This window comes from Microcaecilia unicolor, chromosome 12, assembly GCF_901765095.1.
Source record: "Microcaecilia unicolor chromosome 12, aMicUni1.1, whole genome shotgun sequence".
In the NCBI taxonomy this organism is placed as follows: Eukaryota; Metazoa; Chordata; class Amphibia; order Gymnophiona; family Siphonopidae; genus Microcaecilia; species Microcaecilia unicolor.
This window is the reverse complement of record NC_044042.1, coordinates 100,922,675-100,935,658: the sequence shown is the minus strand read 5'-3', so window position 1 is coordinate 100,935,658 and position 12,984 is coordinate 100,922,675. Positions and strand designations below refer to the sequence as shown.

Sequence of the window (12,984 nt, the reverse complement as noted above, 5' to 3'; positions counted from 1 at the left end):
CTAGTCTGTACAGCTACATATAAGTAAGAGCAAATCAAAGAGAAATAACTACTTATCCAGTGGTAAAACAGATTACATTTAAAAAAAGGGTTATTTTCTTTATATATAATTTTATGATATCAATAAATTAAAGCAATCTACTATACAAAACTAAAAGAGCTTTCTATCCATCTGTAAAAAAAAGTCTCAATCCGATTTGCATTCGAATCCGGCATCATACCACTTTCAAGCTCTGACAAAGAAGTGGGTTGAATATCTGTCAAAGGATGGTGAGGTCAACTGTACCATCTGCTGTGACTATTATCATAGAACCTTTTCCACTCACTGTTTCCCCCCCCCCCCCCCCCCCCCAAATTAGAGAATATTTTACAAGAAAATGACATGCCGGTGTGTTCCATGAGGCCTACCTCTTAAACTACTCAAGTCAACAAGAGAGTTTAGTGTGCTTTTGGTAGTCGACATGGAGTGATTTTGCTACAGTGATGCCAAAAACAAATGTCAGTGGGGGGGGGGGGGGGGGGGGGTAGGGGTAGGAAAAGGATGGCTGCTCACCAGTGTAATAAGAGGGGTAAGGTGAAAGGTTTGACTCAAGTATCCAACAGGCTTGTAAATAAACAATGCAGACTGCTAGACAGCAGCTGGGATGGAGGGAAAGTAGAGAAGGCTCGCAGTGGTTTCCCTCAAAGCAGCTCATGAAAAAGATTAAAGGCCTTCCCCATGGTTCCATGGCAGCCCACTCCAACACTCTCCAAAATGGCGTTCTGTGAAATGGCACTTCAAAATACAGTAGTTCATCCTTTGCCAGATGGTCCTGTAGAGCATGTTCGGATATCGCCACAGTAGTCATGGGTGTTATCAGCTATCTTCTTATAAACCATACTCACAAGATTGATTGTGGCTCAGGGACAGAATGTAACTAATATATATATATAAGTTGCACAACTGTGATTTGAAGGACCTTGTAAGCACTGGCAGTTTCTGAAACATCTTGTGGACCTAGGACTGGACATTTCCACAAAAAAAAAAAAAAGGCTCAATGCACCACCACAGGAGTGAAGAACTACTGTTATGCTGTTAAGATGCTGGCAGACCCAAGCCATGTCAGGTCCATCGCAGGAGTTGCACATTGGCAATGGATAAGTGCTTTCAGTTTGCACCTTTCAAGATCTATTCGAGTGGAATCTCTGTCATTCATACTTCTTGGGCTGGAAGTTCTGCTTCTTTGGGGTTCTCTGGGCAATCGTTGGCATCCCCTTCATGTTGGGTTTGGCCATTGCCAACGCTGGTGAGGTATGTGTTTATCAGCTGGGTTATCTCGTCCACCTGAAGCAAATGAGGAAGAATTAACACAATTAAAAGACAAGACTTGAGTGCACCACAGAAAGGCAGTTAGAGCAAATAAATACATCTGTATGCCAGATACCAGGAGGTTTAAGCACTGAAGCCAAGACAAAAGCTATGCGGTTTTTTTTTTTTTTTGGGGTGGGGGGGGGGAGGAATTTTCAGAAATACCCACACAAATGTATAAATGAACAGATATTTCTACCCACAGGACTTTGTGCTGTTCTCAAAAAGAGAAAGTGCAAGCCTAATTTCCCAGGAAAAGTCTGCAGCTGTTTAAATCTGCTTTTTTTGTGATACTTTTTCCCTTTAAAATGTGTAGATTTGCAAACCTAATCCAGGTAGGTTCCCTAAGAAAATTATCTACCATGAAAGTACATATGTTAAAGTGCTCATATACTTTGCATCTATTATCTATGCAGATGGAAAGGGAAGGAAAAGCAAAATATTTTTGAAAATCTCAAGTGCAGTTGAAATTTTTCTCCTCCAAATGAAACATAGCCCTGGGAATGCCTCTTGTAATTCAGTTAAAATTACATGTGCTAAAATTAGAGGAGCCCCTGCCTTAATAGTCTCTCTCATGTCAAGAAGGCCTTCAACTGTATTCAGTGGCCTTAATTAAATGTCCTAATAGCTTAAGAGGAAAAAACATAAAAAACAAACTCCACACCAAAAAAGAAATACAGGACATGTCAAAATGACCTGCGGGGCTTGAATAGCCTTTAAATAAATCACTTCTATGCAATACTTTTGGGTCTTGAATAGCCTTTAATACATTTCTTCTGTACAATTCAACATGGGCCACGTTTCGGCTCAATGGCCTGCATCAAGAGTCTGAAGATATTCTAAACAATGATTACTGTTGATACACAAAGTCTTCAATGAACAAATCCAACAAAACCCAGCAGTGGTCTGACAAAAATTTAGAACGATAAGGGCACACCAATATAACCGCTGTTCTAATTTTTTGTCAGACCACTGCTGGGTTTTGTTGGATTTGTGCACTGAAGACTTTGCATACCAACAGTAACCATTGTTTAGAATATTGTCAGACACCTGATGCAGGCCATTGAGCTGTAACATAGCCCGTGTCGAGTCATACAGAAGTAATTTATTACAGGCTATTCAAGACCCAAAAGTATTGCACTGATTTATTTAAAGGCTATTCAAGCACTACTGGTCGTTCTGTCATCTCTACAGTCTAAGGGACCATTTTGTGTGGAGGATGAAGCTCCTTTATTTTCACCCTAGTTCTAGGCCGTTGGTTAACAGTTACTGCGAAGGAGTGGTACCCAGTGCCTTCACACAGAACTGCTCAGAATACATCTACAGTATTCAGCACTTTCCCTCATTTTGTTTTATAAATATTTTTATTAGTTTAACATATCAACTGACAATAAACATTCGAACCTCATTTCGCATTTTACAGTCATCTTCTATTGTGAACATATTATATAGCCCATTCCTCACCCCCCTCCCCTACCCACCTTACCCTTCCTCCCACCCCCAGGGTAACTCATCACATGCTTCTCATTCTCCTTTTCCCAGGACCCTTTTGTAGATTACACAGCCAGACCTCTCCATTTCATATAATTATTCCATGTTTTAAAGAATTTTATCACCTTTCCTCTTCTCAAAGCTGTTAATTTGTCCATCACACAGCAAAAATCTACTTTCGCGAACACCTGCTCCATTGTTGGAGCCGCTGCTTGTTTCCATAACCTTGCAATTAGGTTCTGGGCTGCTGTAACTATATATGTAATCATACAGTGTTGTGATTGTCGTATGCCTGCCTCAGATATGTTAAGCAAACATAAACCGGGGGACAATTTAACCTGGATCCCCAATTTACCTTGTATTTGGGCTATCAAATTCGCCCAAAATGTCTGAATGACCGGACAGTCCCACCATATATGCCCTGAGATCCACATCCCCTCCAGCATGTCGACATCCCTTTTTTGAATATACGCGATAGTCTATGTGGCGTAAGGTACCATTGATATAACATCTTGTACCCATTTTCCACCAGGGGCGTCGACACTGAGAAGGTCAGTAGAGTTTTGAATATCCTTAACCATTTCTCCCGCTCATATTTTACAGACAGCAAAGCCTCCCATTTTTCAATATAAGGGGTCAGGGGGAAGGAATGATGTAACAGCGCTTTGTATATTCTGGATATTCCTCCCTTTCCCGCCCCAGATCCCATTGCTAATTCGAGCTCTGTAACTGCTAGCAACAACTCGTCCTTAGCTTTCCGCTTTATAAAGTCTCGAACTTGCATATAGTGAAATTTATCCCTGTCTGTCTGACCATATTCCTCTCTCAAAGCATCAAATGAGTGGCACTGCCCGTCCTCCCAAAATTGTCCCAATACTCGCAGCGATGCTGCCGACCAATGCCCACACACCCGTTCTTCCCTTCCCACTGGGAAACCCAAGGCAAATATTATGGGGGTATTCATATGATATTTTCGGCCCGGAAACCAGGCTGCCCTACACCTAACCCACTCTCTAAGGGCTACCTCCATCTGTCCTTGTAATCCCAAAATGAGGCCCCTCAATAACGATAAAGGGAGCCAAGGTGCTGCCCACAAGGGGACCCCCTTTAGGCCCCATTGCGCCGCATGTGACCATGGTTTGGTTACCCCCCTCTGCCCTATGGCCAGCATCTGAAATAGCCAGAAATTTGGCACCCCCATACCCACTTCCTTTCTAGATTGGTACAGCATCTTCCTAGCTACTCGTGGAGGTCTTTTCCGCCAAATGAAGGCAAAGACCTTCCGATTCAGCATCTGAAAAAAAGCTTTCGGAATGTAGACTGGGATTGCCATGAACAAGTAAAGGAGCTTGGGGAGTAAAGACATCTTCACTGCCATTATTCTACCCATCCATGACATGCCCAACCCACCCCATCTTTCTAACTCTTTGAATATAATTCTTGCACTTTGGGGTCAAAGTTTTCCCGAAAAAGATCCTCCGTGTTCAGAGTCAGGTTAACCCCTACATTTTGAGGCCCAGCTAAATGGAAATAGTGGTTGCAACTCATCCTGCAGGCCTATTGGAAACTGTAAAGGCAGGATTTCTGATTTTTGTATACTGATTTTTAATCCCGCCGCCTCCCCATATGTGTTGAGAATATCCATCACAGCCCTTAGAGACTCCCCTGGGTTTGCTAAAGTTAGGAGGACATCGTCCGCATACAGCATAATTTTAGTTTCCTGTCATCCAAAAGTTATACCCTGTGCCCGCGGCTCCTGCCTTATCATCCTCGCCAGCGGTTCCATCGACAAAGACAAACAGCAAGGGGGACAACGCGCACCCCTGCCGTGTGCCTCGAAACAGCTCAAAAGGTGTAGTGTTAATGCCATTAATTTTTATTTGAGCCAACGGCTGACGATAGAGCGCCGTGACCCAATACATAAACTGCCCGCCAAATCCTGCGCGTTCCAACAATTTAAAAAGAAAGGGCCACAGCACTCTATCGAATGCTTTCTCTGCATCCAATGAGAGAAACACCGCCGGTTGCCCTATCTACTGCACCAATATATATTGCGCTCTTCTAGTATTATCAAAAGTCTGCCTGTTTGCGATGAAACCTGCCTGGTCCTCATGGACCATTCGTGGTAGCACTTTTTGCAGCCGTGTAGCTAGAATAGTGGTGAAAATTTTATAATCAGTCCCTAACAGGGATATTGGATGATAAGATCCGCAGCTCTGAGGATCCTTGTGCGGTTTAAGCAGCAGCACCACATTTGCTAGCCACCAGGAATGCGGGAGCAGGGTGCCTCTCATTAAACACTCGGAGCAGTATTGGTATCAAAATAGCTCGAAAGCACTTATAAAACCGGTTGCCATAACCATCGAGCCCCAGTGCCTTCCCCCCCAGTAGTCCCCTAATAGCCGTATCTATTTCCTCTTTCTCGATGGGGGCCCGACAACATACTCCGTTCTGCCTCTGTCAGGGTGGGGAAATCTACTGCCTCCAGTAAGGAGCCATTCATAATATTTCACAAATTCTCTCTGCACATCCTCCGCCTGATCTCATACCTTCCCCTCATCATCCTTAATGCTATTGATATTATTACAATTGGCTAATTGTTTTAATTTATATGCCAGTAATTTACTAGCCTTATTATTGAATTCATAATATTCTTGCTGTACTCTTTGCATCTGTTCTTGAATACCTTTACTTTCTAAGGCAGCTAGCTGTACCCTTGCTTTATGTAGTTCTCCTTGCTGACTCGGGGTAGCTTGCTGCTGTTTCACCTTATTATCTAATCACTGTATCGTATCTCTCAATTCTGCTTCCTTTTTCTTGGTATCTTTGATTAAATACGCTTGTAGGGATATCATTTTCCCCCTTATCACAGCCTTCAGGGTTTCCCATAATAATGTCAGCCGTGTCATTAATGTGAAGAAACTCTTAATTCCCCTTCAATTATTTTCACCTGCTTAGGATCATTTAACAAGCTATCCGGAAATTGTCATGTCTTCATCCCGCCTATCACCCGCCTCCCTCGCAAAGAGATAACTACTGGGGCATGATCGGACCATGTATGTGTCTCTATTTCTGTGGAAATTACATGTAACATCATTCCTGTACTACCCATGCACATATCGATTCTTGAGTGTGTGTTATGAGGGGCCGAGTAGCAGGTATAATCTCTTTCTGCACCATGTAGTACCCGCCAAATATCAACCAATCCCCATTGATTAAGGAAGTGAAGCAATCGATCGCCTGTGCATATCCCGCTGCCTCCCCTGTATTATCCACCCTTGGATCCATGGTAATATTAAAGTCTCTCCCCATTAAGACCTCCCCTTGTACTACTTTCGAGAGTTGTGAGCTGACCCGTTCAAAAAATTCACCCTGAGCCTGGTTAGGGGCATAAATATTCACTATAGTATATAATTGACCCTCCAGCTTGCCCACCAGAATCACAAAGCACCCCCCTGTATCTCTTTTCACTGCCATAGTTTCCCAAGCCAACCCATGTTTTAACAATATCCCCACTCCTGCTGTCTTCCGCTGCTGTCTACTGGATGCAAGATATTGAGCTGGATACCGTTGAGTACCCAACAGATATTCATGTCTATCCAATAGATGCGTCTCTTGTACCAAAATAATGTCCGCTCCTACCCTATTAGCCTCTTTAAAAAAACTCTTCCTTTTTTTTGGAGAGTTTAGGCCACGGACACCTGAGAATGGAATGGATATAGCACCGTTCACGGAAGAGAGTGTGTATCAACAACTTGGAAAGCTAAAGGTGGACAAAGCCATGGGACCGGACGGGATCCACCCTAGAATATTGAGGGAGCTCAGAGAGGTTCTAGCGGGTCCTCTTAAAGATTTGTTTAATAAATCCTTGGAGACGGGAGAGGTTCCGAGGGACTGGAGAACGGCGAAGGTGGTACTTCTTCAGAAAAGAGGTGATAGGGAAGAAGCTGGAAACTACAGGCCGGTAAGCCTCACTTCGGTTATTGGAAAAGTAATGGAAGCCATGCTGAAAGGATAGTGAATTTCCTAGAAGCCAACAAGTTGCAAGATCCGAGACAACATGGTTTTACCAGAGGGAAATCGTGCCAAACGAATCTCATTGAATTCTTTGATTGGGTAACTGGAGAATTGAATCATCGATGTGCTATAGACGTAATCTACTTAGATTTTAGCAAAGCTTTTGACACGGTTCCCCACAGGAGGCTCTTAAATAAACTAGATGGGCTGAAGATAGGTCCCGAAGTGGTGAACTGGATTAGGAACTGGTTGACGGACAGACGACAGAGGGTGGTGGTAAATGGAGTTCGCTCGGAGGAGGGAAAGGTGAGTAGTGGAGTGCCTCAGGGATCGGTGCTGGGGCCGATTCTGTTCAATATATTTGTGAGTGACATTGCCGAAGGGTTAGAAGGTAAAGTTTGCCTATTTGCGGATGATACTAAGATTTGCAACAGAGTGGACACCCGGGAAGGAGTGGAAAGCATGAAAAGGGATCTGAGGAAGCTAGAAGAATGGTCTAAGGTTTGGCAATTAAAATTCAATGCGAAGAAATGCAAAGTGATGCATTTAGGGAGTAGAAACCCACGAGAGACTTATGTGTTAGGCGGGGAGAGTCTGATAGGTACTGAGGGGGAGAGGGATATTGGGGTGATAGTATCCGAGGATCTGAAGGCGACGAAACAGTGTGACAAGGCGGTGGCCGTAGCGAGAAGGTTGTTAGGCTGTATAGAGAGAGGTGTGATCAGCAGAAGAAAGGAAGTGTTGATGCCCCTGTACAAGTCGTTGGTGAGGCCCCACCTGGAGTATTGTGTTCAGTTTTGGAGGCCGTACCTTGCGAAGGATGTTAAAAAAATGGAAGCGGTGCAAAGAAAAGCTACGAGAATGGTATTGGATTTGCGTTCCAAGACGTATGAGCAAAGACTTGCTGACCTGAACATGTATACCCTGGAGGAAAGGAGGAACAGGGGTGATATGTTACAGACGTTCAAATACTTGAAAGGTATTAATCCGCAAAAAAATCTATTCCGGAGATGGGAAGGCGGTAGAACGAGAGGACATGAAATGAGATTGAAGGGGGGCAGACTCAAAAAAGATGTCAGGAAGTATTTTTTCACGGAGAGGGTGGTAGATGCTTGGAATGCCCTCCCGCGGGAGGTGCTGGAGATGAAAACGGTAACAGAATTCAAACATGCGTGGGATATGCATAAAGGAATCCTGTGCAGTAGGAATGGATCCTCAAAAGCTTTGCCGAAATTGGGTGGCGGAGCAGGTGGGGGAACAGAGGTTGGTGGTTGGGAGGCGAGGATAGTGGAGGGCAGACTTATATGGTCCGTGCCAGAGCCGGTGATGGGAGGCGGGACTGGTGGTTGGGAGGCGGGAAATACTGCTGGGCCGACTTGTACGGTCTGTGCCCTGAAAAAGGAGGTAAGGTATACACATATGAGTTTATCTTGTTGGGCAGACTGGATGGACCATGCAGGCCTTTTTCTGCCGTCATCTACTATGTTACTATGTCATACATTTTATCATTGGCATCATAGGTCTAATCAGGTATTCTCTGCAAATATTCCTTGCATGCAATGGGTCCTCCACCCTCCTACTTTATAAATCACGCCCCCCCCCCCCCCTGAGTTACCCTGGTCCCCCATCCCCCCTCCCTCCTTCCCCTCTTCATCCAGTGGGTCAAACTTATCCCACCCTTTAGTTAAGAGAATGGCAACCATATGCATGCCCAACTTCTTTTACTTATTCCCCTTTACAAATACATTTATATCTTCCCCAAACCAACTTCTGCAATGCTTAAACTTCACACAGTTCTCACCCTTGACCTTGTCTTGTCTATTGTATAACGTCCCAAGTCCATTGTTCAGGGCCCCTCCTTAGTTGTAAACTTCTGCAGCTGTCCGGTTTGCTGTCGGGTAAGGCGCCCCTTACCCCTTGTCACCCGTGTCCATTCCTGACGGGCCGGTCGCGCTGCCTGCGCTATATTATTTTCAGGTCTCTCCAACGGTGCCTCCACCTCTGGCCATTTAGCACGTGCTTCTTCCACATTCTGAATTCGGTTCCAATTACCCTCCACATTATAGGACAGCGCAAATGGATATTGCTAATGATATGGTATTCCTTGATCGCAGAGGTATCTCGTAAAGCATCTTAATTCCGCTCGGCGTTTCAGAGTCATTGGTGCCAAGTCTTGATATATCTCGATCGGAAGCAGATCCCACTTGATGGCGTCTTTCTTACGGGCCTTTTTCATGATGGCCTCCTTGATCTTGTATTCTGCAAAACAGGCTATTATATCTCTGGGCACATTTGCCCGGGTGCGTGTCGCCACTCTATGAGCCTGATCTATTTTAATATCATCCGGGTTCACCTCATGGTTCTCCTCAGACAGAAGCATGCTGGCAACTTGTTGCATCACCTTTTCGCAGTCCATATACTCTGCCTGTTCTGGAATGCCTCTGATCCTGATATTCGATCGCCTGCCGCAATTTTCTAAATCCTCCACTTTGTCCATTAGCGATTTACAGATGTCCTGTTGTTCTTTTAAAGCTGACTCCATCGTGCACAGCGCCTCATGTTGTTCGTCTACGCGCTCATCAACCTCTGCTACTCGCTGTCCCATATCCGCTAATTCACCTTGAAGTTCTGTTGCCAGCTTCGTGATATCTTCTCTACCTCCTTTCACTTCTTCCCGGATCTCCACAAGAAGCGCATGAAGTTCTTTTGCCGTGAGGTCTCCTTCTACCGTCTTCTCACTCCTGTCCATGCTGCTTTCGGCCTGTGCAGTTCTCACCCTGGCCGCCATCATACTGCCATCCGACTGCGGCTGGTAAGTGAATGCTTTCAGTGATTTGCTTGGCCCGGAGGACTCTTTCCCCGCCATCGTTATCTTCACCAACGCTTCCGATTTCGCTATTGAGTTGGCCCGGGGAAGATGCGTCTCAAAGACCGCTATATGATATGCTTTTTCTTGTTGGGCATGCAGAGCTAATCGCTCACGCCGCCATCTTACAGCGTGATGTCACCGTTCCCCCTTTCTCTTGTTTTGTTTACATATTTTGAATTAAGGTTTCCGGTTTTGACGTTGCTTATATGTTGGATTGATTGAACATAATTATACTTGTGTTGGAGCATCTAACTGACCCCTGATGCAGGCATTTTGCTGAAACACAGTCTATGCCACGTAATAAAATTGTTCCCTCTCACACTAATTCTTGAGGCCCTTTGTGCTGTTCTTTTGCTGTGCTTTATCCACTGCACTTCTGATTCCCTCTCTTCTGCTGCCTAAATTGTTAAGACGTGCATAAACATAGTATTCTACCATTTACATGCGTAGCTCTGTTCCCCGCCTAGACTCCATCCATATATATCCCATCTTCAAACCACATGCCATTAACATTTAGGTGCCAGGTTATAAACTAGCATGTAGGCAGAAAATTGACATTTATATGCAAACGTGCACATGCCTGCATATATGCAGCTATTCAGGTCATTTACCTAAATCTTGACACCTTCTTTATAGAATTACCCTCAATATGGCTAAAAACTAGACATATTGAGGTTTACAGGCTATGGCGGCCAATAACAAATCCCACAGCTAATTTTTACCCCTGGACTTTGCACTGAGTTTCAAAAGCATATGAATATTTTAGCTTCCCTTTTCTGTGGGGATATTGTTCCCCTGTGGGGGGAAACCCATTTATGTGTGAAGAGCCTAATCATGGTTAGGACAGTAGACTGAGATCCAAGAAGCTAAAGTTCAAATCCCACTGATGCTCCTTGAAATCTTGGATGAATCACTTAACCCTCCACTGCCTCAGGTACAAAATAGACTGTGAACCCTCCAGTGGCAAGAAAATCCCTGTACCTGAATGTAATCAGTTATCTGTCCCTTCTTGTCCATTGCCTGAGATTAGAATCAACACAGCAGTCTTTTTTTTTATCGCTCCCTCCCTCTGGAAAGCTCTCCTTGACAAACTTAGGGCGGAGCACTCCTACCTTCATTTTAGGGCCTCCCTGAAAGTTTAACTTTTTACTTTAGCATTCTGCCAGGTTCCCTTATAAAGGCGGGGCTGGCATGCAGTGGCATGCCTTCCTTCTACCTCTTCCCTGTCTTTCTCCCTTTTTTCTCCTATCAACACATTGTAGTTCCTTGCTCTAGTAATATTTTAATTGCTGGATTTGTAAACTACTTTGATTCTTGCCCTGAAAGGTGATATGTCAAGCACAAAATAAACAATGTTAACTTGCCTCGAGCTACAACTGAAAAATGCATGAGCCACATCCAGCAAACAGGCTTCTGGAAACATATCCACTAAATGCAGCTCAAGATTCCTGTGCTGGGATGCATGCACACTTTTTAGGTAAATAATTTACATGAATAAAGAGCTTTCAGAAAACTATTTTCTCCAAGACTCATTTCTGGAACGTACTGCCGCGCAACTTAAAAATGATCTATGAACTAACTTCCGCAAACTACTAAAGACCCATCTCTTTGACAAGGCATACCACAAAGATCAACAAATGTGAACTCCTACACATATATCCAGAACTGCCTTACGATTTTTGCTTGTTATATTACTATGATGCTTTATCAATATCATGTCACCCAAGAGCTTTTTCCAATACTAAATGTCTATTTTCTTATATATTTCCACTATTCATGACGTATTGTAAGCCACATTGAGCCTGCAAAGAGGTGGGAAAATGTGGGATACAAATGCAATAAATAAATAAATAGCTCCAAGTCTCCTGCCTATATAACTGAAAACATTCTCCATTTCTGTCTTCCCATATAAATCGTTGCAAGATAATTAGAGAAACGTATTAGTCGACCTTTCCTCTATCTGTCTGATACTGCTGCTTGTTTAGATTTTATTGCCAAGTTTCCTTTCTTCACATCCCTTAAATTTAAGAAACTGGGCGGCCCATTGGCGGTGCTACACACTGTCATACAGAGGACCCAGGTCAGTTCCTGGCTTAGGTCTTCCACTTGCTGGCCTGTGAGGGCTGGGGTTGCTCTGGAGATGGTGTTCACAACCCCTGCAAGGGGAGTGATCTAGTCATTGTGCAACAGTGACATCTAGACTTAGTGCCTGTGATTACAAAGTTCAGGAAGGAGCCTTGGTGCATGACCCCCAACTGAGGGCTATCGCAAGACTGAGCTAGATAAGTAGGTAGCTGTGAATTTAGGTTTGTGGCACCAGAGCACACTCCCAGTTCCAAAGGAGCAGAGGTAACCACCAGGCCATATCCTTCCCCCCCCCCCCCCCCCCCAAAAAAAAAAAAATGGTTACATAAATCTACTTGCTTGAGTTGTTTGTGTTGCATTCCTACTTTACATGTTCCAAGTGTATACAATTACACCTTGACTGTAGTTTTGTTCAGGCTGTTTTGTGGATAAAAGTTGCTGTAAATCATAAAAAGCCTTTTCTAAAATTACCTGGTGCATAAAAGTCTGTACCATGGTACGACAATGTGCAACTTGAAGGTGAACTGGGCACAGATACGTTTGGGGGAGGAGTCTAGGTGAAGCCACAAAGAATGTACATAGGTTATAATACACATGTGAACATGTTAGGTGCAGCGTTCCTGCTCTTATTTCATAAAGGCACATGGGCTTTTATGAAATAGCCTCAAACTATACAGGCTACGTGGCTTCACCACCTCAGTGACCTGTTATGAAATTACCCTCAGAGTCCTGGACTCACCTTGCTATCCAGGGTTGAACTGCCAAAAGTAAGACCACACAGAACTGTTTGCTTTTCAATGCCTCTTTGCACAACAGGTGGCCTGTTGGTCTCGTGTAACTGGCATATTGACATTTCGACAGTAGAGAATGGCACACTGTACTTTGTTTCCAATATGGCTCTGAGCCAGGCTCAACATTCTTGCAGTTCAATTAAGTTTGCCAAGTGGTACATTGGAAGATTTTGCTTCCACTGAAAAGCCACATTTTACTGTATCAAGAGACACCAGCTTTCATGTGCAGCCCAGTAAATTGCTTCCAGGGATGTGACCTGGCCTTAGATATTCATCTGTTCCATCTTCCCAGTGAGACAGCTTGGGGGCAATTTAACACAACATAAAAGGGTTTCTGTCGGGTCTCAGAACAAAGGAAGGCCACACAAGGGTGGAGGTGCGCTA

The 12,984-nt window shown here is 44.1% G+C and overlaps 1 protein-coding gene across 1 annotated transcript in view; it reads right to left on the bottom strand.

Moving 5' to 3' along the window:
* Positions 1 to 390: 390 nt before the first annotated feature.
* Positions 391 to 12,984, bottom strand: part of PLEKHH3 (pleckstrin homology, MyTH4 and FERM domain containing H3) — a 261,085-nt gene continuing 248,491 nt past the window's right edge. Inside the window, exon 14 of the mRNA XM_030220491.1 lies at positions 391 to 1,323. Within this exon, the coding sequence (XP_030076351.1) occupies positions 1,192 to 1,323 (132 nt within the window). The 3' untranslated portion in view covers positions 391 to 1,191. The remainder of the gene's footprint in view (positions 1,324 to 12,984) is intronic.